The sequence below is a fragment of the Mastigoproctus giganteus genome, chromosome 4 (genome assembly GCF_048544385.1).
Source record: "Mastigoproctus giganteus isolate SK-2022 chromosome 4, ASM4854438v1, whole genome shotgun sequence".
Classification (NCBI taxonomy): Eukaryota; Metazoa; Arthropoda; class Arachnida; order Uropygi; family Thelyphonidae; genus Mastigoproctus; species Mastigoproctus giganteus.
The window spans coordinates 82,335,293-82,360,925 of NC_143578.1; the positions used below are offsets into that span (position 1 = coordinate 82,335,293).

Here is a 25,633-nt window from a genome sequence, read left to right on the forward strand (position 1 = left end):
ACACGCTTCTTGATTAGACCGGGGTTCGAGCCCGTCACCACCAAATATGGAGGATGCGGAAAGGTCAAGGAATGACCACCGCATATTCCGGAGCAATATGGCCTTAGTTGCTAATGCTCCTAAAAACCAAACAACAACATCCAGTAGAAGCAGTCACAACCCGTCTAGCAATAGGCTTCAATATTACCATAGCCTCAATGTATCTACCCCCAATCAAGAATTTCAATTGAAAGATTTCAAAGAGCTGATCGCTCAACTACAAACTCTGCTCTGCATTTTTGGACGTCACCCACTAAGGGGCAATCCCAAAATAGACCAGACGGGAAAGCAAATTGAAAAATTAGTAGTTGAGAATAACCTAATGGTTTTGAATGACAGCACACACATATTTCCACCTTCCATCAAAAAGCAGTTCTGCAAGACTTATCAATCTGTTCCCCGACACTGTTCCTAATGACACAATGGAGCGTGCACGAGACACCATTGAGCAGTGACCACTACTCCATAATTTTGAAAATCGTGCCAAGCCAGTAGTCACCCCAGATAGAAAATATATGATGCAGATTGGGAAACATTCAGGACGCTAGCCAAGTTAGACTGCAATATTATTAAACAAGAATCAATGGCTTATGTTACAGATAATATTCTTCAAGCTGCAGAAAAGACAATGCCTAAAACATCATCTAACATTAGAATATATCCAAAATCATGGTAGAATAAAGAGTGCCAGGAAGCTAAAAAAGAGAGAAATATAGCCTGGAACAAACTTCCATCTGCCGTTGTGGAAGTTGATAGGTTGAATAAATTTAAGGAGGAACTGGACAGGCATTTGGAGGGAATGGTGTTTTTTTTTTTTTGGCTGATGCTGCATAAGTTCATACACTTGCTTTCTTGCATCACATGCCACTACTACTAAAAGCCAATTTCAGTTTCCGTGCATGGCACCCTTGTCATACCCAGAGATTCTTAGCACCCTCTACTTCCACTCTGATCCTCTCGCTGCCATAAGAGAGAGAGTGAAAGCCACTGGGGACTGATGGCCATTTGTTTCATCATGCTGTCATCTGCTGGAGGGTTTGGTCTTTTCCTCTTCATGCCGACCAGGCATCTTGAAGAGAACCACTCTACATGTTCATTGCCCCCTAGGTGACATAACAGGGGTTACCATCGAGAAGGTGTGCATGAGTGGATTTTAGGGAGGCAGGCCAACCGGACTTCTCTTAAATCTTCTGAAATAGAAAGATATTGTATCCATCAGTATTTTATACTGAGTGTCTGATAAAACCAGAATACCTGTTGCCCTCAAAGCCCCTGATGCTAGATAATAATGCTGTACAATAATTCTAGACATAAGTAAAATATTTGATTAATTTGAAGTACGGGTTATGACATCATATTGTCGTGAACTAATGTCGCAAAAATCCAACAAGAGACAATCTGATACAATTCAAGAGAGCCAGAGCTAAGGTCAGGAAAGTGCCAAAAATCAGCAAAAAAGTGACTTGGATGAAATTCGCATCCACTATAACCATTTCCACACCAGCTCCACTTATCTGGAAAACGATCAGAAAGATGACAAACAATTCTCAAATAAACCCCTTTCCATTGCTGAATTGTAAAGGACAGTTGGTTACAAATACCTTAGATATTGTCAATGTGCTTGGTAAAAATTTTGCCAATACATCTGCTAATTGTGCATACTTGACCGCTTTCAAAACGTACAAGAATGGGTAGACCCCTATGAGCCGAAAAAATAAAACTGAACTTTTCCAGCAATCAATGTGAACAATACAACTTGCGGCTCACAGTAGCAAAATTAAAACAAACTCTGCTATAGGCAAAACACAATGCAGTTTGTCCTGATGAAATACATTATGCAATTATACAACAGTTAGATGAATAATCCCAATTAGCCCTGTTAGATCTGTTCAACAATATATACCTTGAAAATTCTTTTCGAGACAAATGGCACCATGCAATAATACTAGCTTTCCCAAAACAGGGAAAAGACCTATCAGACCCTCAGAACTATCGCCCCATAGCTTTGACCAGCTGCTTAGGCAAGATCTTAGAGAAAATGGTCAACAATAGACTAACGTGGTACCTAGAAAATAATAATCTTCTCATTCCAGCACAGTATGACTTTTGAAAAAATTTCTGTACCTTAGTTGTACTTATACAACTGGAAAATCAAGTAAGAAATGTTTTTCTCAGAAAACAACATCAAGTCATGGTTAATTTTGATATCAAGAAGGCATATGATACCACGTGGCTCTATGGTATACTTAGACGGTTACCATCAACTTGGCCTTAGAGGACATCTACTCCTCTATATATACAATTTCCTTAAGAATCAGACCTTCCAAGTTCGAATGAACAATACATTTTCCAAAATGTACTATCAGGAGAAGGGGTCCCTCAAGGATCTCTACTAAGTGCCACACTTTTTGCAGTCCACTTCAGCACAATAATAGAACAAATCCCAAACAACATCTTTACAACTGTTTATGCTGATGATTTCAGCATTTCTTATCAAGCGCAGCTTATGAGGACAATAGAATGACAATTACAAGTAACCATAAACAGAGTCATAAAATGAACAAGAAAGAAATAGATACAGAATTTTGGTACAAAAGACTGTATGTATATATTTCTGCAGAAAAAGGAATTTCCATCCTGACTCTGAACTCAGGCTAGAACAGATCATCCCAGTTAAAAATAGTGTCCATTTCTTAGGACTTGTTTTTGACAAAAAAAATGACTTTTCTAGAGCATATCAGGCTAGAACTTTAAGATATTCATTTTCTGAAGAAAATGAAGCACCACTACGAAATATTGTTTTGTAGTGGTGCTGCCTATGTATCAAAAACAGCATATACATGTGCATATTACCATTACAATAATTTCTTGAATCAATCAGTCAAGTACTGAGCTCACACAACATGTACAGGCCTATAATCATAATCCTTTAGTTGATTCCACCATTATTCTAATAAATTAAAATCTAATTATAAAATATTTTGACACAAAATACTAGCAATAGAATGGTTCCATCATAATACATCATTTGAAATATTGAATACTAAATTGCCAGTTAGTCTTTCCCCAATATGGAGTCTCGCGCACATCAAATGTCTGAGTAATGCATCATGGAGACTCAGCAACTCTTTTTAAACTCAGTCTTCACTAACACCTTTTATCCAACTGATGATGTACACTACGAAAGTCTACTGTTTAGACTCTTGGCTTTTTATGTTTTTATGTTACAACTTTTAAAATTTAAGTGCATTTACATAGTAATTTTATAGATTACAACTGGGGGAATGGGCGGTGCACTCCTTCCTCCGAGCGTAGTCTTAAATTATTATGTAGTTTAATCTTTTATTTTTATTAATTATATGTTAGTCTTCATTTTTCTTACTTCTATAATTCTAATGTGAAAATACACGGATAATTGAGGTGAGTACCAATAATTAAGCAATTACTATACTATTGGTTGAGCTAATTGGTCTATAATTTCTGATTTATCTCCTTTCTTATGCACAAAATTATGATTGCATTATTCCACTCCTCCCCACTGATGGTATCTTTACCTTGTCATGGTGATGGGGCTTACATGTCTCAATGATCTACAGAGCTATACTGGTGGTAGCTTGCTACTGGTAAGGCCTCCCATGCCAGAAAGGTTTGTAGTTAGAGACCAGATGAAAAAAGATACCCTAATCCTCCAGTTGGGGGTTGGTGCAATGGGCCAGCTCCTCATTTATCATAAAACATTCTTTCAATGCTAAAAGACCTAATATAGAAAAAATCAGATGGACAAATAGAAATCAAACTGGCAACCGGAAGAGGATTATGAATTTTGACTGCTGGAATGTATAAAGAGTTAACACAAAACAAGATGAAGTTTTATTGGAATTTGTAAAATATAAATTGGATGTGGCAGTCTTAACTGAAACAAAGAAGAAAGGGAGAGGTGAAGAAATGACCGGAGAATATATTTTCCTTTGGTCTAGTGTTGACCGACATGTAAGAGCTAAGGCAGGGGTGGCTGTACTTATTCACAAGAATCTCAGAAAGTTTATTGAAAAATGGAGTTTTGTTGATGAACGAGTCATGATCCTTAAAATTAAAATATATGGAAAATTTTGCATCGACATTCACACATGAGGAGTTATTCAGCGAGGGGAATGCCAGAGGTGTATTCAACTCTAGCAGTAAGCTAGAGAATCTTGTAATAACTGAGAGCAAAGTGGAGGAGAAATTGTTGAAGATAAACACAAGAAAGGCACCTGGGGTGGATGGGATCTATCCAGTTATATTAAAGGAGGCAGCAAAGGAGGTAAGCAAACCCTTAGCCATAATTATGAGAGCTTCCTTGGACTCAGGGGAGGTACCCATTGACTGGAGATGTGCAAATGTGACCCCAATTCACAAAGGGGGATCAAAGGCTGACACAAGTAATTATAGACCTGTGAGTTTAACTTCTGTTCCCGGAAAATTAATGGAGGCACTGGTGAAAGAAGCACTGCAGGATCATCTAGACAAGACTTCAGTTATAGCTAGGACACAGCATGGTTTTGTTAAGGGGAAGTCTTGCCTGACCAATTTGATTGGATACTATGATGCAGTCACAAAAGAACTGGATGCAGGGAATAACTTTGATATTATATACTTGGATCTTAGAAAGGCTTTTGATACTGTTGCACATGGAAGACTGCTGCACAAATTGGAGCAGTGTGGCATTGGAGGCAAGTTGCTGCTATGGATAAAGGGGTGGTTGAGGGGGAGAAGACAGAGAGTGGTAATCAATGGACACTGCTCATCGTGGACTAATGTTATTAGTGGAGTCCCTCAGGGTTCAGTATTGGGGCCTTTATTGTTTTCTGTATTTATAAATGATATTGATGATGGTATATCAGGCTTAATGTCCAAGTTTGCAGACGATACAAAGGTTGGCAGGGTTGTCAAGGACACTACTGACACTATGCTGCTGCAACAGGATTTGGAAAGGTTGAGCAGATGGGCTTCGAGGTGGCAAATGAAGTTTAACATTGACAAATGTAAAGTACTACATATGGGAAACAGCAACCCCAGAGCAACGTATCAACTCTGTGGTACTACACTGACAGTGGTAGAGAATGAAAGGGACCTGGGGGTGGTGGTGCAGGCAGATATGAAGTTCTCTGAGCAGTGCAGACGAGCTGCAAGAGTAGCTCATGGTGTATTGTCAATGATATATAGAAATTTTTCTAGCAGGGATAAGGAGGTGATTATTCCCTTGTATAAGGCAATGGTCAGGCCACACCTAGAGTACTGTATACAGGCCTGGAGGCCTCATTTCAGGAAGGATGTAGAGCTGCTGGAACGAGTACAGAGAAGGGCAACTAGATTGGTGAATGGGACAAAGGGGTTCTCTTACGAAGAAAGGCTTAAGTTTTGCAAATTACAGTGTCTGGAAACTAGGCACCAGCGGGGTGATCTGATAGAGGTGTACAAAGCCTTGAATGGTTTGAGCATGCTCAATGCTGATGGGATTCTTCCTCTAGCTCAGAAAAATCACCTGAGAGGGCATAAATTCAAATTGAGGAAAGACAGATGTAGGATAGATGTGCGGAAATTTGCCTTTAGCCAGCGGGTGGTTGGTGGGTGGAACAGACTTCCATCCCTTGTCGTGGAAGTTGATAGCCTAAATAAGTTTAAGGCTCAGCTGGACAGGTATTTCGAACGAACAGAGGGGTGAAGTGGAAGTGGTTATTTTTATTTATTTATGTTACTTTTTTTTTTTTTTTTTTTTTTTTTTTTGGCTGATGCTGCATAAGCTTGCTTTCTTGCATCAAATGCCTCTACTAATGCTAATGCTAATGCTAAAGAAATTACTATTATTGGGATATATGCTCCTAATAATGAGTCTCCTATAGATATTAAAGAAGATTTCTGGGAAAACCTGAGAGAAGTAATAGCAACAATTCCCCGTTACAGAGAAATAGTCATAATGGGGGATTTGAACTCCAGAGTGGGACAAGCTGCGGACAATGAAGTAGTGGGAAGACACAGAGAAAATGTAAAGAATGATAACGGAGAGAGAGACTGATAGAATGTTGCTCCCAGTATAAGCTGAAGATTAGTAACACCTTCTTCCAACGTAGAGACATTCATAAGTTCACATGGTTCCAAGAAACAAAAGGACTAAAATCAATAATTGATTATGTGATCACTAAACAGCAAAGCACAATTTGTGGCTGCAATGTTAGGGCCCAGAGAGAAGCATATTGTGGCTCTGATCACTTTTTGGTGAAGGCTACGTTGTCATTCCCATGGATGTGCCAAAAAAGGAAGGAGAAAAGGAAGAAAGACCTTGAGAACAACTTGACACCGAAAGATTCAATGTGGACTCGCTAAAAGATGAACACTAGGGGCTTGTATCAATGAAGATTAGACCAAGAATTAGATGGAACCAATGGGGAGAGTGCAAAAGATATATATGAATATCTAAAGGAAACAGTGAAGAAAATTGCTGGAGATGCAATAGGAAAATCTCAAAAGATGAAGCAAAATGATTGGCTGAACATGGAAATAAAGGGGGAAAAAAGAAGCATACCAAAGATGGCTAAGCTCAAAAAGTGAAGTTCATAGAAAAATAAGGAAGTGAAAGCAGAAGTCATCAAGGCAAAGAACAAGTCCTGGGATAGAGTATTTGCTGAGGTGAACAGAAACTAGGATGTACAAGATGTGCAGAGGCATGGAGGTACTGAAGTGTTTAAGGAAACCTCCTAAGCAAAAATGCTAGATTGAAAATGAAAGATCTGGAGGAATGGGTCAATTATTATGAACAGCTATTGAATGAAGGAAGAGAGGAATTTAGAGAAATCGAAACAGAGACAATTGTCATGGAAAAAAGACTGAACATCCAAATTAACTAAGTGGATATAAAAATGGCAAAAATTGGAAAAACACCAGGCCCAGGTGGAATTAACATGGAGCTGCTTAAATATGGAGGTCGAAAAGTTATAAATCTACTAACTCGATTGTTCAACAAATTATGTGATGCCAAAGAAATACCAGATGAGATGACAATCGGATACATTACATCAATTTTCAAGAAAGGTGACAGAAGAAGAAGATGCTCTAACTATAGAGGAATCTGTGTTATATGAGCTTTATTGCTAAACTATTTGGAAAAGTGATAAAATCAAAACTGGAACAGTGTGGCTTTTCAACTGGACGCTCATGTATAGACCATTTATTCACTGTTAAGCAAATTTTTGAAAAATGTCAGGCTGCAAACCAAGATGTAGATATGCTGTTCATAGACTTAAAGAAAGCATATGATAATGTGCCAAGAAATCTTCTGTGGAAGGCTATGAAAAAAATGTCAATAAGCCAGCCATTAATTGAAATAATTAGAAGAATCTACAAGAACCATACATGCTGTATTAAAATTGGTTCAAAATTATCAAGAAAATTTGAGACTTCCAAAGGACTACTTCAAGAATGCTGTTTGCCACCTACTTTGTTTAAGCTGTACCTGGAAGTGGTTCTAAGACCATGGTCACAGAAGTGCAGTTCAATGGGCCTTCCCCTTAGTCAGTATAAGTATCTTTACAATCTACTGTTTACAGATGAACAAGTTGTGGTGGCACAGAACGATAATGATGTAAACTACGTGGGCAGAAAGTTACTAGAAGAATATAAAACAAGGGGACTGACAGTTAATTTTAATAAGACAGAGTACATGAATCAAAGTGAGGAGATTCTGGATTTAGATGGAATACAGGTGAAAACTGTACAACAATTTAAATAAAAGGTAAAACTGCAGCCATTATCAACCCACTGCAGGATGGAAGCCTCCTCAACAATTCATGCTGAGGGAAATGGACCATAATCTGCCACGCTGGTCCATTGCAGGTTGGCAGATCAACCGTATTTAACAGTCAGGTGTTTGAACCCCGGTCTACTCAAAGAGCGTATGCTACTGCACTCCCACTCCTGACCACTCGGCTACGGAGACCGTCCAGCAATTTAAATACCTGGGTGCAATTATCTAGGCTGATGGATCAACTGCTCAGGAAACTGAGTGAAGGTAGAAAGGTCATAGGAATGCTTAATTCTGTGCTGTGGGATAAAAATATTATTAACAAAACTAAACATCAAATATATAATGCAATATTACAAAGTGTTTTATTATATGGATGTGAGATTTGGACCTTAACCAAAAGACAAAAAAATGAACTACTGGCTATTGAGATAGATTTTTGGCAAAGATCGGCAAGAAAGTCTAGGACTGAAAAAGTTAGAAATAACGTGATAAGGAATATAATGAATGTCCAAAATACCATCATTAATAAAATAAAGGAGAAAATATTGGAGTGGTTTGGCCATGTGAAGAGAATGGAGGACAATAAATTGCCCAGAAGAGCCATGGAGAAGAAAAAAGAGAGGAAGACCACGGAGGTCATGGATGGAAGCTGTGAGAGCAGCCATGAAATAGAAGAGGACTGGTGGATGCAGATTGGTAAGATTGAAGAAAATGAAAAAAAAAGAAGAATAAAGGAATGACTTTTCGGTGTTAGGTTGAGAAGAACTGTTGTAATAATGGATTAAATCCTAAGAAGAAGAGATTATTCCACTCCTTAAGTGTCACACCTTTTCTGATGTATTTTGTAAAGAGTCTTGCCAGTTTTTGTATCATGCCTCTTCCTCCCAGTTTTAACAACTCTACAGTAACTTCATCTTCACCTGGGGCTTTGATTTTTCATTTTCTTCAACGAATGTTCTACCTCATCAGGAAGGATATTGGGTATGTCGTATGTGTTGCTAATGATGAAGAAAATGATGAAGCAGTTTACTGCTTCATCATTTCCTCGCTCCTTATATAATGCTTTATAGTAGTCTTCTGCTATTTGAATTATGCCTTCTCTGCTGTTTATAAGTACACCAGCACTATTCTTCAGTTTCAGTATCATTTGTCTTTCTCTATTACTGCTGTGACTGCTGATTTAAGTCCTTTGTTTTCCCTTAATGCTTGTCCTACTTTTCTTGTGTTAAATATTCTTATGTCCTCTCTGAGTCTCTTGCTAATGGCTTTGCATAACTCAGTATACAGACTTTTCCCGCTTTGAGTTCCCGGGTTTACAAGTTTTTTTTGTTTTTTTTTCAAGTATCAACAAAATTGAAAATATGAACATTAATTGCAACAAATGAATGTTAAACATTCATAAATACCACATTTCAAACAAGGCAATACAATACAGTGCACTCCGCTTTACGATATTAATCCATTCCAAAGACACCATCATATTGTGAAAATATTATAATGTGAACCCAATAACATATTGTTTTTTAGTTATTCATTCCAAGACCTCAGAAGCTGAAATTTTCACTATATAACTAAGCTAGTTATCTCTTTAAAACAGGGTTTCTCAACCAGGGTTCCACGAGAGATCATTATTGAAAAAAAAATAAATAAACATCATTTTTTGAACTTCACACAATGCTATCTCTCACAGTGATGGACAGTGACCAAGCAGCCCTGTTATCAACTTCGTTAGAGGTCTTTCAGCCCTGTATGTCATAGTGTTTGGGTTGAGGCACCACTGATGATTTATCACAACTGCCCCATTGTTTCTCTTGTGCAGTAGACAGAACTCTGTAAAAGTCAGAAGTGTAAGTTGTGTGTTGTTTTGTGTAAGTGGAGCATTGGGTTGTGTTGTTCATCTGTCTTTCTTTCTGCCACCACTACCTCTGAGAGTTAAGTCAGGCAGTCCCATATTCTCTGGCTGGCCCCTGCACTCTGAGCACTCTGACAGAGACCATAAAAAACAGTAGAGTTTGAGGTTTAGAGAAGAAAAGGAGTAGGGGGAGACAGTCAGAAATATGGGGAATTAGGTGAAGGAATCCCGAAGGAAGGTGAAATTGAATTCCACCAAGCGAAAAAGGGGGAAGGGTAAGGTGATTAAAGGGCATTAGGCAAGGGAGCCTAGTGTGAGTTTGCCAAGATATCTTGGCTACAGTATTCCGCTGATAGATTTCAGTCAGATATTGTCAGTTCACTTGGTAACGTCTAAATCGGCAGTTGTCACTTTTCAGCAGATCTGTCTAGAGATGGTCAGGAATTGTCCTACATATAGTTCTGTTACTATTGGTGGGCATCGTGGTACAGTGGGTACAACTGCTGCTGTTGTGGAGCATCTTGTTTGAGTTTGTCTTTGTTGTGCTAGGCAGGTTCTTCGTCGCCCCGTATGGCAGTGCGCAGTAAGACCTTGTTCATTTGGTTAAGTTCATTCTCAGTTTTTTATGTGAGATAGTGTAGGCCATTGATAATTGGTGAATGCTGTATTGTACGGAGGAGAGGACGGTAGGCTGATGACATCAGCCTCTCACTTCCAAATTACCCCCCAACTGCTACTGTTGTAAACGTTGTATAAAAGTGGATTGTATAGGTTAGAAGTGAATTGTATTGTGCCCTTCTGTTTTATATTTTATTAGTGTTTGTGTTTTACAAACATGTCTGGCAGTCCAATGTGGAGATTTTTGAAGATGAGATGGAAGAGGAGGAGGAGGAATCTAGGCCTACAGACAATTCTGATAACGTTGGTGATGATGAATTACAACCTTCTGAGTCATTTCATTGCACTTGCGCAACAAGGGGAAAAAAAAAAAAATGTTCCAGCAAAATTGAAAAGATACTTTTTTAACTATGAATCAGAGCCATTTGACAAGTAAAGGTGCTGATTATTTTAAACGGCTATTGGAATCCCAAAAAAACACACAAAATAAAAAAATAAAAAAAAAAACAGAATAAAGCCTTTGTTTAAAAAAAGTCATATTCAGTGAAAAGGCTCAGGAAGCAAGTTATTTAGTAATAGAACTTATTGCCCAGAAAAGGAAAAGTCACAGTTGGTGAGAACCTAATAATGACAGCATTTAAAATTATAGTGGGTAAAATGCTAGGACAAGATGCAGTACAAGAAATTTAAAATGTTCCACTCTCAAACAGTATGATAAGTCAACGTATTGATGATATGCCACATGATGCTGAAGAAGTTTTGTGTAATAAACTGAAAAACAACAGCTTCTCTATCCAGGTTGAGGAGCAAACAGATTTCAACAATAAATGTCATGCTATAGCATTTGTAAGATCTGTAAATGATGATGAAATTCAAAAAAACTTTTCTGCTGCGAAGAGCTTTCCGAAACAAGCAAAGACCAAGATATATTTAATGTTTTGTCTTCGTATCTAGAAACAAAAGGTCTGTCTTGGAGGAACTGCGTTGGCATCTTTACTGATGATGCCCCATCAATGGTTGGCTCCATGAGAGGTTTTGCCTCTCTTGTGAAAAATATAAAAAGAAGAAAATCCTGATGTTGTCACAACACACTGCTTTCTTCACAGAGAGGTGCTGGTGTCAAAAACCCTTGGAGATGAAATTAAAAATGTTCTCAATGATGCTACAAACATGTTTGACTTTATTAAACAATTTTCACTCAAGGATGTTTAAAAAACTGTGTGAAAACCTGGACAAAGAGCACATAAATCTCCTGCTACATAAGAAATCTGGTGGCTTAGCAGAGGAAGAGTACTCAACAGGGTGTTTGAGCTGAAAATCACCTTTCAGCTCAAACACCCTGTTCAGGAGTACCTACAAGAAAATAGTAAGCCAGATTTTGCTGAGTGCTTTGAAGATGAAAAATGGCTACAGAAACTTTCTACTTAGCAGACATTTTTCATCACATGAACCAGCTGAACAAGTCTCTTGCAAGGCCCTGGAGAAAATGTTTTGACTTCAAGTGACAAGGTTCTTGGATTTAAAAAGAAACTGAATCTTTGGAAAAATCATGTTGCAAAAGGAAATCTTGACATGTTTTCATTGCTGCTTGAGTGAGGAAGGATATCAGCAAGTCTCAAGTCTTATTGAAAACCACCTGGAAACAAATAACTGCAGGACAAAATTGAACAGTATTTTCTCTCCGTTTCAACACAAGTGTGACAGATTGAGGGATCCTTTCTCTGAATCTTCTGCTCAGCCTGAGAACTTGACTGAGAGAAGAGGAAGAACTTTGGGAGCTGTAGTCTGATGATACACTCAAAATGAGATTTACTGATATGCCCTTTGACAAGTTTTGGATTTCTTTAAAAGAAGAGTATCCTGCCATAGGAAAGCAATGAACATTTTGCTGCAGTTTTCAACCTCTTACATGTGGGAACAAGCTTTTTCTTGTGTAACAAGCATCAACGAACAAGGACAGAAATCATCTCATTTCAGTTTAAAATGAAATCCATGTGTGCTTATCTCAAGTTCGACCCAGAATTGAGTATTTGTACAGCATAAAACAAGCACAGGTTTCACTGTAAAGAGGTAAATTTCATCCTTTATTTTTAGTTTCAAAAATAACACTTTTTATACATATATAGGCCTATAAAAGAGATCAAGAAACCAACACGTGTATAATAATTTTGTAACTGCTAGGCCTATATTTGACCCTGATCATGTCACTCGGTAAGAAAATGTTTTTTCAAAGTCTTGTATAAAATTGTGTCTTAGGCTCTATTTTTATTATTCATATTGCTTTGGCTTATGGTTTTAGGAGCTTTACGGTTAAATATCATCGATAAATTTTCAAGTTGTAAATAACATTAATTAAAATCAATTTTCAACTTTTATTTAAATTAAATCACATTTCGGCTTAAGCCAGTTATTTAATGGAAATTTATTGTTTGCCTAATGAGTTTTTAAAATTTATGAAAAGGAAAGAAGGAGATTAATTTCAAGAAAGGTAAACTAAGCTTAACTACTTGTGTTTTTTTTTTTTTTTTTTTTTTTTTTCACAAGAAAGGTTGACTAAAAAGTCATTTTTAGTTTTAAATAGAGAAAAAAAAAACCTACTCCTGCACATACCATACATCATTAGCATCTTGTATGGTATAAATTTGTGATAAGACTTTTAGGCCGACTGGGATAAGGTAAAAAAATCCAGTAGGAAATTTAAAAAAGGCAAAAACTAAAGTTTCCTTTACCTACACTACTGACTTGCATTAGAGTTGATATCCTTTGTGGGGAGGGGGGGGGGGGGACCATACAAAGACTAGGCTAATAAGTTGGCCAACATAAACAGATACACAGAAAAATATCATTCTCTACTCAAAAGAGCATTGACAATTATTATTATATCTACAACTTACTGATCATGGCAACATATTGTGATCTGTAGATATAATAATTTTTATGCAGGGGGTTCCCTGAGACCTAAAAATTATTTCAAGGGTTCCTCCAGGGTAAAAGGTTGGGAAAGACTGCTCTAAAAGATAATTTTTATAATGTAAATTGTATTGGTTACCAATTCAAATCAATTAAAATGCTCTACCCTTTCATTGTTATTATATGTTCCGTTATAAGAATCAATTTTGAACGCCTTTGTGATATTTTTCTAAAGCATATTTCTGGAGGTCACAACCATAAAACAATAAAAAAATTTGCACTTTCAGGTTTATTAGGCTTTTCTATTAGTGCGATCAGTTATAAATGGGTAGTAAACTCAGTGTTATTGCATTTGTGAAAATACCGTTAGCTGGAATTGTGTGGGTTTATACATTATGGTGAAATGTGCTTCCCCTTCACTGCAATGTTCAATCATAAAAAAAAAAACAAATAAATTTTCAGAATCTGCTCTTCATTCTTTTTTTTTTTTTTGTTTTTTTTTTTTAACTTTGTAAACTTGTTACTCCACGTGAATCGTGTTAGTTGCAATTTGTGTGTGCCGCTAAAAAATGCATATGCATGCTATCGTGAAATATATAAAGAAAAGAGAAGAGATTTTCTTGGAAACAAACATCTCTTGAAGCATTTCTGAAGAAGACCCCTCCTTGTGGTCTTCTTCAAACCAACGAGTGCCATCCCAACAATGAGTGATCGGTGAGTGTGCATTTAGTCAATGATGATGAAGAATAAACATTCTTTAACATTTGTAAGTCATAAATAATTTCTTTAAATTATAATTTGCTTGATTTTGCAGGCTATATTTTCATTTCTTTGGATAAATCAATCATTGTTTAAAGATAAACTAATTAGCTAACTAATTGCATTGTTGAGAACATAAACCCTGTTTTTAACATTATGTCTATGGATAATAAATTCCCGCTTTATGAGCACACAGTTTTTTGTTTTACAAGCACCTGGTTGGAACGAATTAACTCGTAAAGTTGGGAACTACCTGTACTCAATTTTGTCCTCGTCAGTGTTTATCTTGCTCTTCATTTGTTGTCTTCGGTTCTGAAAGGTCTTCAGAAGCTCAAACTTGTTCTTAAGTTCCAGTAAATACTGCTTTTTCTCCTCCTCTGTTATCTCAAAAGCCTTTGCATTATTTATTCAGGTCAGTTTTTTCCTTTCTTTTCTTACATCTATATCAAGTATTTATCTTACCGTTTTGTGATCACTTCCAACATTTACCTTGTTCAGGATGGTAACATCGTTCACAATATATCTTCTGTTAGTGAGGATGAAGTCAGTTGTTAATCCATTTGGGGTCTTCCCTGTCCACCTTCTGTTCACCCTTTTCTTGAAAAAAGTATTCATTACTGACATTCCTCGGGATTCTGCAAATTCCTCAAGTCTTTTGCCTCTTTCATTTCTTTCACCAATTCCAAAATTTCCTATAGTTCCCCTTTCTGTGCTGTTTTGTCCAGTGTTCTCCCCAGAAATTTTTGCCAGCTAGTAGCATTATAAAATAGCCATGTGGGGAAGTGTAATACTTTGCAATATTATTAAATTTTTTTTTTTTTTTATGAAAACCCCAAACACAAAAGGTATCAAAACCTATAGTACTTAGTACCGTGCATGGGTTGAAAGAGAAGTATTGGGGGGGATGCCGGAAACTTTGCTCTAGAGACTAAACATGGGTTTCACCACTTCAAGCCTCCAATAAGCAAAGTGGTGGTATTGCACCAGTTGATGAGAGTCATCTACCACCTTTATAAATGTGACTTAAGTGATCCAGAGCAAAAACTAATTGCATAAGATCAGTGAGCAGTACCATATGGTACTGTAAGAATCGCTTAAAGTTTAGCCAGGTGGTCAGTTAAATTCACCAGGCGGTGCACCCATTCAATAGGTCCTGGGGAAAACACTGTTGTCTCTTTCCAACCTTAGCATTGAAGTCCCTCATAATAATGGTGTAGTGAGTTTTCTGTTCATCTAGAAGTCTCTCGAGTTCGAGAGATTCTCAAAAAAGCCAGCATGCTAACAACAATAATCCATTCTGGATTATTTGTGAAATTAAAGATAGGATAAATGTGCATTGGAAACTGAAACAAAATTTTCAGCCAGGACCTGTCATCTACTGAGAAAATCCAAAGAAAATCCCTATCAACACCATTAGTTTTGGCCTTAATTCAGCTTTTTAAATTTCCTGTATGTTATTTTAGTTACCTTTACAGGAAATTTAAAAAGCTGAATTAGGGCCAAAACCTATGTGGCATTTTTCAGGAATGTATCTCTAATATTAATCAGAGAATTACTGTATTCAAGTCAATATTTTTCCCCCAGTTCTAAATAACAGTACTCTCATCTGAATTGCTATCACTTCTTTAATTCTTTTTAGATGCTTAATGCAAACATTTTGATGAATTAATAAGTAATTTCTTACCTGTTCTGTTTCTATCCCTAAAGGCATTATTTTTCAGTAACTAAACTGCTTCATTATTTATTATTCATGCAACAAATAAGAATTGTGGGTGTTGATTACTCACATATTTCCTATAAATATTCATTAATTTCGTTTTCTCTCTCTAATAATACACTTATGTTTGTCTAGAGTCTGTGGATAGAAAGGACAACATTAACAACATCTTCAAGATTACCAGGAATACTGCGATGGTTTGAAGTTACCGATAAACACACAGAAGAGCTATCTCCCATTGCTCATGCTTGTGAAAGTGTAGAGAGTATGAATCGAGAATTACGAAGGCTCATAGCTCAGTATACAACAGATCCACGGCGGTCCATCAATCCCCTCAGTATGCGACTGCAAGGAGTTATTGAGGCAGCTGTAAATGGGGGTATTTCGAAATATCAGGAAGCATTCTTTACTCCAGAATTTGCTAGTCAGCATCCAACTGAAACAGAAAAAATTTCACAGCTAAAAGCTTTAGTATTGGAAAAGGTAATGTTATTTTTAGTTTTGATCTCTGAATTCCATTTATAACTGTATCTGCAGCTGGTGAAATGATTTATTTACAGTAATTTTTTTTGGTTCCTTATTACAGCAGCATAGATATCTCTTGAGTTGCACAATTAATTCATTCCTGAAAAATCTTCACTTAAGGGAAAACAAGTGTCTTGAAAACTGCTCTTCTTCTAGAAAATAATTTAATAATGCTCAGCTATATTCTGGATCAAACTATTGGGGTTTTTTTTTTTTTTTTTTTTTCACAATTGTACTTCTTTGTATTAATGTCTTATAAGTATTTTTATAATTAAAATATGATCATAATTATATACAAAATAATTTTGTGATATATATGTACTGTATATATTAAATACAGTAATAACTAATTACACACATACACACAAAAAAAAAAAAGCAGCGTGTGCACTCTGTACACATGAAAAATGTTTTATTTTATGTGAAAACATCCTTGGCTTCAACAAGGTTAAAGGGTTATTCCATCATAGTCATTACATCTGCAGTTGGAAATTTTAAGAGAAGTAATGGATAACTTTCTGGAGTGGTACGCAATTTTACATAATTTTAATACCATAATCGATCACAGATATCACAAACAGCTCCAAATCTGTTTTCAGAAATTGTCATTCAAATTCTTTATAGGAGTCATGTTTGATCTTCTTGTAAATGATTTCATGCTCATTAATTTGTGTTGAAACTACTGTTGTAGAGAGTCTTGTGGAAGGTCTACAACAGGCAGTTGAGCTGAAATATGATTTTGTTTATTTTTGTTTATTCTCTGAGTGGACCAGGGTTCATGCCATGGCTGCTAAATACAATCAACATTTGTATTGATTGTTTTATTGTAAACTTCACTGACCTGGTAGTTGTGCCGGAGTATAAATGAGAAAAAAAATTTTTTCTGCTCCCAGTGATAAACATTTGCATTTATATCATGTCCTTTTTTTTTTTTTTTTTTTTTTGTTCGTTTTTTTTTTAAATTTTTACCTATTGAATTTATTTTCCTCCTAAGGATCAAACAAATTGTAATTATGAAAATGTCCACTGTTGAATTTGACCACATGTATCAAGAATTAGCTGCACTGTATGAAACATTTTTTACCCTGTGTGTCGCACTATGATACCCTTATTGAGATATCTTGCCATGCCAGAGTAAGAAGCAGATTGCACAACTTGAAAACAAAAGTGATTATTCGATTACAGTTGGTCTGGCCATGGTCTAGTGATTAGCATACACAACCACAAGAAAAAATATTATGGGTTCAAGACTGCACCCTGCTCTCCAAAAAAATATGCATCCCATTGTTAACTGCAGTGCTTCAAATCCAGCTGCCCCTAACCCCATACCAGGTGCGTGTGGGGGATGGGGGGGATCTAAGAGATCCTAAGGACTGATTTTCAGAAGGAAAAAAATTATTAGAAGGAATGTTTGAAACTGTGGGTAAAATTTATTTATTTTAACTAAAGAACCATTCTTTTTACCCATTCTTCTGATAATTAGTCCATTTCTTTAACCTTTACTGGTCACATTGGTTGGTTTGAAATTTTTGCATGTGATTAAGGGTTAATAATTCAGTGTGTATGCAGTCACAATGAAATGTAAACTTTTCTGTTTCGTATTAAAAATTAATCAGCTTAATTCTAATTAACATTAAATTCTAGAATTGCCAGCTAGCAAAAATACCTGAAACTGCCATTTGCTGATCATTTTGATCGCTGTGCATAAAATAGACTTTTAAGTTGGGTTTCGACATTTTATCATAAGCATTGATGTAAAGTAACTGGCAGAAGTACACACCATTGTGCTTATAGTAATACACATAAAAGTAATATTTCTGGTAGAAAAAATTTGAACACAAAACTTCTTTTTCTAGGAAATGAACTGAAGTTTAAAAATTAATTTGCACAGTTTGACCAAATTAGCATTAGTAGAGGCATATTATATAGCATCAGCCAAAAAAAAAACCTCTTTCTGTTTCACCCATCCATTCACTCCAAATGTTTGTCTAGTTCAGCCTTGAATTTATTTAAGCTGTCAACTTCCACAATGGAAGCTTGTGCCAGCAATCAACCACCCGCTGGCTAAAGGCAAATTTCCAGGCATCTATTCTACAACTGTCTTTCCTCAATTTGAATTTATGCTCCCTCAGGTGGAATCTTCTGAGCAAGAGGAAGAAATAAATGACAGTTTTTTTCAACAGTGCACATTTCTTGTAGTCTTGTTTGCCTTGCATCACCTAATTTGGCATTAATGCCTTTTGAGAGATTTGATGTGGTTGAATTACTGATGAAAATTACTGATTTGAGCTGCTGCTTTCTGTGAATCTATATATTCTTTTTTATGTTCTTTAGCCAGATTCAATATAAAAATCTCTTCTCTTCATAACTTTCCCCGTCACTTCTTTATATATCCTCACGAGGTTCAGGGAGGCCGAGGTCTCTATTCCTATCTATAAGTTAATCACTGATTATTTTTCCAACAGATACCCTGTGGTCTCTTTGGGCTTTTTCTCGGTTTTGAGACAGGTATCTCATGGCTGCCCTCAAGGATCTGTTCTTGGTCCAATTTGTTGAAATGTGGTCCTTGACGGGTGGCTAAATCACTTCCATAATGATGTCACAAAGATTGCATATACAGATGACCTTGCCCTTCTTGTTCCTGGGAGCTCAAGACTTGAACTCAAATGGAAAGCTAATGACATCATTGAGGATTTGTCTGCTTGGTGCTGCATGCACAAGCTTTCCATTTATGTTAATAAAACTAAGCAGGTTCTCCTTAAAGGTTCCTTGAATTATAATCATCCTCCTTCTCTCAAACTGTTTGATTAAAGTATAAAACTTGAAAGAAATTACACAAATATCTTGGTATTATTATTGATAAGATTACTTTTATGGCCCATGCTAAATATGTCCTGAACAAAATCAAGTCTGTAACTGGACAAATCCTTAAGATTAGTTGAAACATTTGGAACCTTAAATCTTCTACCCTAAAATTATATTACAGCTGTCTTTTCCTTCCTATATGTTGTTATGGTGCTGGTGCATGGGGCTCCAAAGTAAATAATGTGACTGTTAGGAAATTTTTTTTTTTCTTCTTGCAACCTTCAGAGCATGCAGAACTGTCTCTACTGCTGCTCTGCCAGTTTTAAATGGTAGGCTTCCTGCTCATTATGAAGTTACCTCACAGTTTCTGTCTTATAATCGCAAAAGGCAAATTCCTGCTAATGTAGGAAACTATAATTTAAATCTTGACCTTCCTGAGAAAGAGAATATTTTAAGACTCCAAAATTTTTCAATGACTGGCAGGTTTAATGGGATAATTCCCACCTGGGTAGACCTACATATTCCTTTTCCCCAAAGGTTTTTGTATATAGTAAAAAATCCAATTGGCTGGGACTTGGTCTATATATTACTTTTCTACTTTTTGGTCATGGAAGTATCAACTCTAAACTCATTAAATTCAGTTTGGTGAACTCTCCGCTGTGTTGCTGTGGCTCTGAGGAAACCATTGATCACATCATCCTCGAATGTCATTTTTGCCATGACCTGAGATTCCTATTGCAACTATTGACTCGGGCTTACACCCCTGCTGATTTTCCTGCTTTGTAGAAAACAAAGAAAATTTTAAATGTTTTGCCAGTTTCGCTGATAAGGTTTTTAAATGCTGCAAAAGAATAGTTCAAACCCATATGCTTGAGTGATTGATGTTATAAATAAACTATATTTTTACTAAATTTTAACTATTGTATTCTTTATCATGGCTGAGTTTAGCCTAACCCAATCTATGTGTTATTTTGGCTGGGATAATTCCCTAATGTTTAATAAAATTTCCCTTCAGTATTGAAGGACTGTACTTAAAATTTTGAGATAGTTTTAGGTTTATTGTTGTCTTCCAGCAACCCTTGGCTGGCTTTAATTGACCTCTTTAGTCTCATTTCTTTCATTTCATTTCAGTATAATTAGTTAATAACCTAAGTTCCTTCAGTCAACACTTGATTCAACATTTATGTACTTGATTATACAAACTGTTTTGTATATAATTGTATATAATCACTTAGTGATTAGTTATTTGTCTATTTTAGTTTTACTGCCAGGACATGCTAAATTTTGTTTTGCTGGCTTCTGAGAGTTGGATGGTTGGTCAACTCTCTGTTGTGCCCTGGCACTGTACATACTGTTTCATATAATTGTATATAATTATCCTCTTGTCGCGATGCTGGCTTGGTGGTTAGATTGTGATACCAGTTAACTGTTTAATATGTACAATACTTTTGTTTTAGGCTGGATTTTTTTGCGTCTTGATTCTTCCAATTTTAAGTTAAATCAGATTAGCATTAGTTATACTCATGACCTTGAATCTGATGCCTTGCAAGGCAAGGGTCATATTCTTTATTCTGTATTTAATAATCGATGTGTGACGTGTATTTCTTTGTAGCTCTGCTGGATGGGTGATGGGTTAAGCTTTCTATCTCCTGGTCAAAAAACAACAACCATCATAAAAAAAAAGTAAAACCATCATACCATACACTTATACTTAAACACACACACACACACACACACACACACACACACACACACACACACACACACACACACACACACACACACACACACACTCTTTCCAGCTTAAAATAAACCTACAGATGCTACAGCGCCATATAGGGGCAACCCTAGAGGCCACATTCTATACAAAAAACACATTGTAACTTCTTTATAAATAATCCAAGCATTGATTACTGCACGGTCTAATGTATTATAAAAGATGTAAACTGGCCATCTATGTCAACCTTTTTTTTTTTTTTTTTTAATATTTTTTGGCCATTTTGTCTAAAACATCAACCCCATACTTGGTTTCGTTGTAATAGAATACTGTTTGTCAGGCTTCTTCTTTGTACCTTTACTTATTGCAATACTTGTATGAAGTGCACTCAAGATTATGACATTTTTATTTTCTTCAGCCTGATGATCAAAATTAAACACATAATTTTGTTAGGAATTTGTGTCTATGCATGTCTTTTAGTAGTAGTTAATCTTAATGATAGACAGCTGACAGAAACAATACAACTTTTAAAGAAGATCCATTCTGTTTCTTGACTTCCTGGCCTATTTACTTACAAAATTCAGGACTAATAGGCCAAATGTGCCACAAATGGCCAAATTTTGAGGAATTGCACATTCACAAGAATTTTGATTATAACAGAATTCATCAACATGCTTAACAATACAGAACCTACTTAAAGACAGCTGTGAACAAACCTGTACCAAGAAGTCAGAAAAACCTTTCCAGAAAATTGAATAAGGTTGATGAGGACCTTTATAGACCTTGAATCCAGTTTTATATCTTCACTGTTTGAAAACAATGATATCTATTTTTGTGATGACTAGGACTATGAGTTGATGACTATGGACATCGCGCTTCGTGGACTAATATTATTAGTTAAGTCCCTCAGGGTTTATTGTTGTTTTCTGTATTTATAAATGATATTGATGATGGTATATCAGGCTTAATGTCCAAGTTTGCAGATGATACGAAGGTTGGCAGGGTTGTTAATAACACTAATGACAGCACACTGCTGCAACAGGATCTAGAAAAGTTGAGCAGATGGGCTGGGAGGTGGCAAATGAAGTTTAACATTGACAAATGTGTAAAGTACTACATATGGGAAGCAGTAACCCCAGAGTGATGTATCAACTCTGTGGTACTACACTGACAGTGCTAGAGAACGAAAAGGACCTGGGGTAATTGTGCAGGCAGATATGAAGTTTTCTGAGCAGTGCAGACAGTCTGCAAGAGTAGCTCATGGTGTCTTGTCAATGATATACAGGAATTTTTCTAGCAGGGATAAGGAGGTCATTATCCCCTTGTATAAGGCAATGTTCAGACCACACCTTGAGTTCTGTATACAGGTTTGGAGGCCTCATTTTAAGAAGGATGTAGTGCTGTTGGAACGAGTACAGAGAAGGGCACAAGATTAGTGAATGGAACAAACGGTTGCTCTTACGCAGAAAGGATTAAGTTTTGCAAATTACAGTGTCTGGAGACTAGGCACCTGCGAGGTGATCTGATTGAGATGTATAAAGCCTTGAATGGTTTGAGCATGCTCAATGCTGATGGGATTCTTCCTCTTGCTTAGAATAATAGCCTGAGAGGGCGTAAATTCAAATTGAGGAAAGACGGTTGTAGGATAGATGTGCGGAAGTTTCCCTTTAGCCAGCAGGTGATTGATTGCTGGAACAAACTTCCATCTATTGTTGTAGAAGTTGATTACTTAACAGAACTTGACAAACCACCGCAGGGGCTCACATCTTGTGAGTATGGGCTTGCCACACCCAGGGTCCTGAGCTGGATATCATCATTCTTCTCTTTCTTGGTGATTTCCTTCTGCTTCTATTCTCTCTCTCTCTCTCTCTCTCTCTCTCTCTCTCTCTCTCTCTCTCAGGGTAATTAGGGATTTTTTTTTTTTTTTTTTGGCTGGTGCAACATAAGCCTCAGGCTTCCTTGCACCATATGACAATTAATAATAATAACAACATTTGGAGCAAGGGGATGTGTGAAATAAGGCTTTTTTTTTTTTTTTTTGGCTGATGCTATATAAACTTGCTTTCTTGCATCATGTGCCCTTGCTAATGCTAATGCTATTGCATTTCGTGTTCTTCTTCCCCCATCTCCTTCAACCAATGCAATACTACTAGTATTAATACTAACACCACCACTACTAATAAAAAATAACACTATTAAACTACAATATAATACTTGTACTTACTACTACTACTAATGGTGGCATTAGTAGTAGTAAGCTTATTGGAGACTTGAAGTGATTGAAACCCATGTTTAGTCTCCAGAGCAATGGTTCTGGTATCCTCTCCCATCTCCTCCAACCATCACTTTGCTTATTGAAGGCTTAAAGTGGTGAAAACCCATGTTTAATCTATAGAACAAAGTTACTGACATCCCCCCCCCCAATCTCCTTCAGCCCATGCATGGTACTAAGTACTATGGATTTTGATACCTTTCATGTTTGGGGGTTTTGTAAAAAAAAAAAATTTCAGAGTGCAGTCATCAAGTTTGAAAACTGAAGTGGAATATAATTCTGCCTTCTTTTTTATGGATGTTGGAACTTCTTGATGAGCACGATTCACAGTTCCCGCTATAGTAGTATTTTTTTTTTTTGGACTTATTTTTTGCCAATTCAAAACTTGTAAAGAAAGTTATCAGTGGTTACATTTCTACCTCCGTAGCCGAGTGGGCAGGAGCGGGAGTGCAGTAGCACACGCTCTTTGAGTAGACCGGGGTTCAAGCCCCTGCCTGCTGAATACGGTCGATCTGCCAACCCGCACTGGACCAGCGTGGCAGATTATGGTCCATTTCCCTCAGCATGAATTGTTGAGGAGGCTTCCACCCTGCAGTGGGTTGATAATGGCTGCACTTTACTTTTACTTTTTTTTACATTTCTACCTGGATTCAAAAATGGTTCCATTAGTTTTAGGACGACATATTCAGAAAGTAGTTGACTACCTGGGTGCATATTGTCTTTCCTAAAATAAGAAAAACCATTCAGTAGATATTTTCAAATTGTGTCAGCTGCCAAATAAAACTTTATACCAAATGTGTCTGTATTTTTACCATGGACTGGGTGAAACGGCATTTAGCTTTAGTTGGAAGTAGCTGCTCATCTGTAGTATTTGCTCCAGGTATATAGTAGTATTAGCAGTGGCATGTGATGCAAGAAAGCAAGTGTATGAGCTTATGCAGCATCAGCCAAAAAAAAAAATCACACCATTCCCTCCAAATGCCTGTCCAGTTCCTCCTTAAATTTATTCAACCTATCAACTTCCACAACGACAGATGGAAGTTTGTTCCAGCAATTAACCACCCACTGGCTAAAGGCAAATTTCCACACATCTATTCTACATCTGTCCTTTCTTAATTTGAATTTATGCCCCCTTAGGTTCGTAATCTGAACAAGTGGAAGGATCCCATCAGAATTCAGCGTGCTCAACCCATTCAAGGCCTTACACACCTCAATCAGATCACCGCGCAGGTGCCTAGTCTCCAGCCACTACAATTTGCAGAACTTTAGCCTCTCTTGGTAAGAGAATCCCTTCATTCCCCTCACCAATCTTGTTTCCCTTCTCTGTACATGCTCAAGTAAATCTACATCCTTCCTAAAATGAGGCCTCCAGACCTGTACGCAGTACTCAAGACGTGGCCTGACCATTGCCTTATACAATCACCTCCTTTTCCCTGCTAGCAAAATTCCTATATATCATTGACAAAACCCCATGACCTGCCCTGGCAACCTGTCTGCATTGCTCAGAAAACTTCATATCTGACTGCACAATTATTCCCAGGTCTTTTTCATTTTCTACCACCTTAAGTGTAGTACCACACAGTTGGTACGTTTCTCTGGGGTTACTTCTACCCATTTGCAGTACTTTGCATTTGTCAAGGTTAAACTTCAGTTGCCACTTCTTAGCCCATCTGCCCAAATTATCTAGATTCTGTTGCAGTAGCACACTGCCATTACTGTCATTAACAACCCTGCCAACCTTTGTATCATCTGCAAACTTCGACATTAAGCCTGATATACCTTCATCAATATCATTGATAAATATACAAAACAACAGTGGATCCAACACCGAACCCTGTGGGATTCCACTAATAACATTAGTCCACGAAGAGCAGCACTCATTGATTACCACCCTCTGTCTTCTCCCACTTAACTATCCTTTTATCCATCGTAGCAACTTACCCTTAATACCATTCTGCTCCAATTTGTACAATAGTCTTCCATGCGCAACAGTGTCAAAAGCTTTCCTGAAATCCAAATATATGATATCAAAATTATTTTTTGCATCCAGTTCCTTTGTTACCACATCATAATATCCTATCAAATTTGTCAGACAAGACTTTCCCTTAACAAACCCATGCTGTGTCTGAATTATTGCTGCAGTCTTGTCTAGATGATCCTGCAATGCATCTTTAACCAGTGACTCCATTATTTTACCCAGAACAGAAGTTAAACTAACTGGTCTGTAATTACTTGTGTCACCCTTTGATCCCCCTTTGTGAATTGGGGATACATTTGCACATCTCCAGTCCATGGGAACCTCCCCCAAGTCCAAGGATGCTCTCATAATTATGGCTAAGGGTTTGCTTAGTTGCTTTGCCGCCTCCTTTAATGTAACTGGATAGATCCCATCCACCCCGGGTGCTTTTCTTATGTTTAACTTCAACATTTTCTCCTCCACTTTGCTCTCAGTTATTACAAAATCATTAAGTATCCTGCTACAATTTGATAACCTTCTGCCATTTTCAAACCTTAATAATTCCTCATGTGTGAATGTAGATGCAAAATACTCAATCAGTTTGTTTGCTATCTGAGCAGGATCATCAATAGTCGAACCATCAATGTCAAGTGGACCAATCAGATTCATCCCCTTCCTTTTA

General features: G+C 36.9%; 1 protein-coding gene across 1 annotated transcript in view; it reads left to right on the top strand.

The window, feature by feature from the left end:
• Window positions 1-25,633, top strand: part of spg (dedicator of cytokinesis spg) — a 916,969-nt gene that overhangs the window by 769,534 nt on the left and 121,802 nt on the right. Inside the window, exon 40 of the mRNA XM_090372306.1 lies at window positions 15,811-16,158. Coding sequence (XP_090228432.1) covers window positions 15,811-16,158 — 348 coding nt within the window. The remainder of the gene's footprint in view (window positions 1-15,810; window positions 16,159-25,633) is intronic.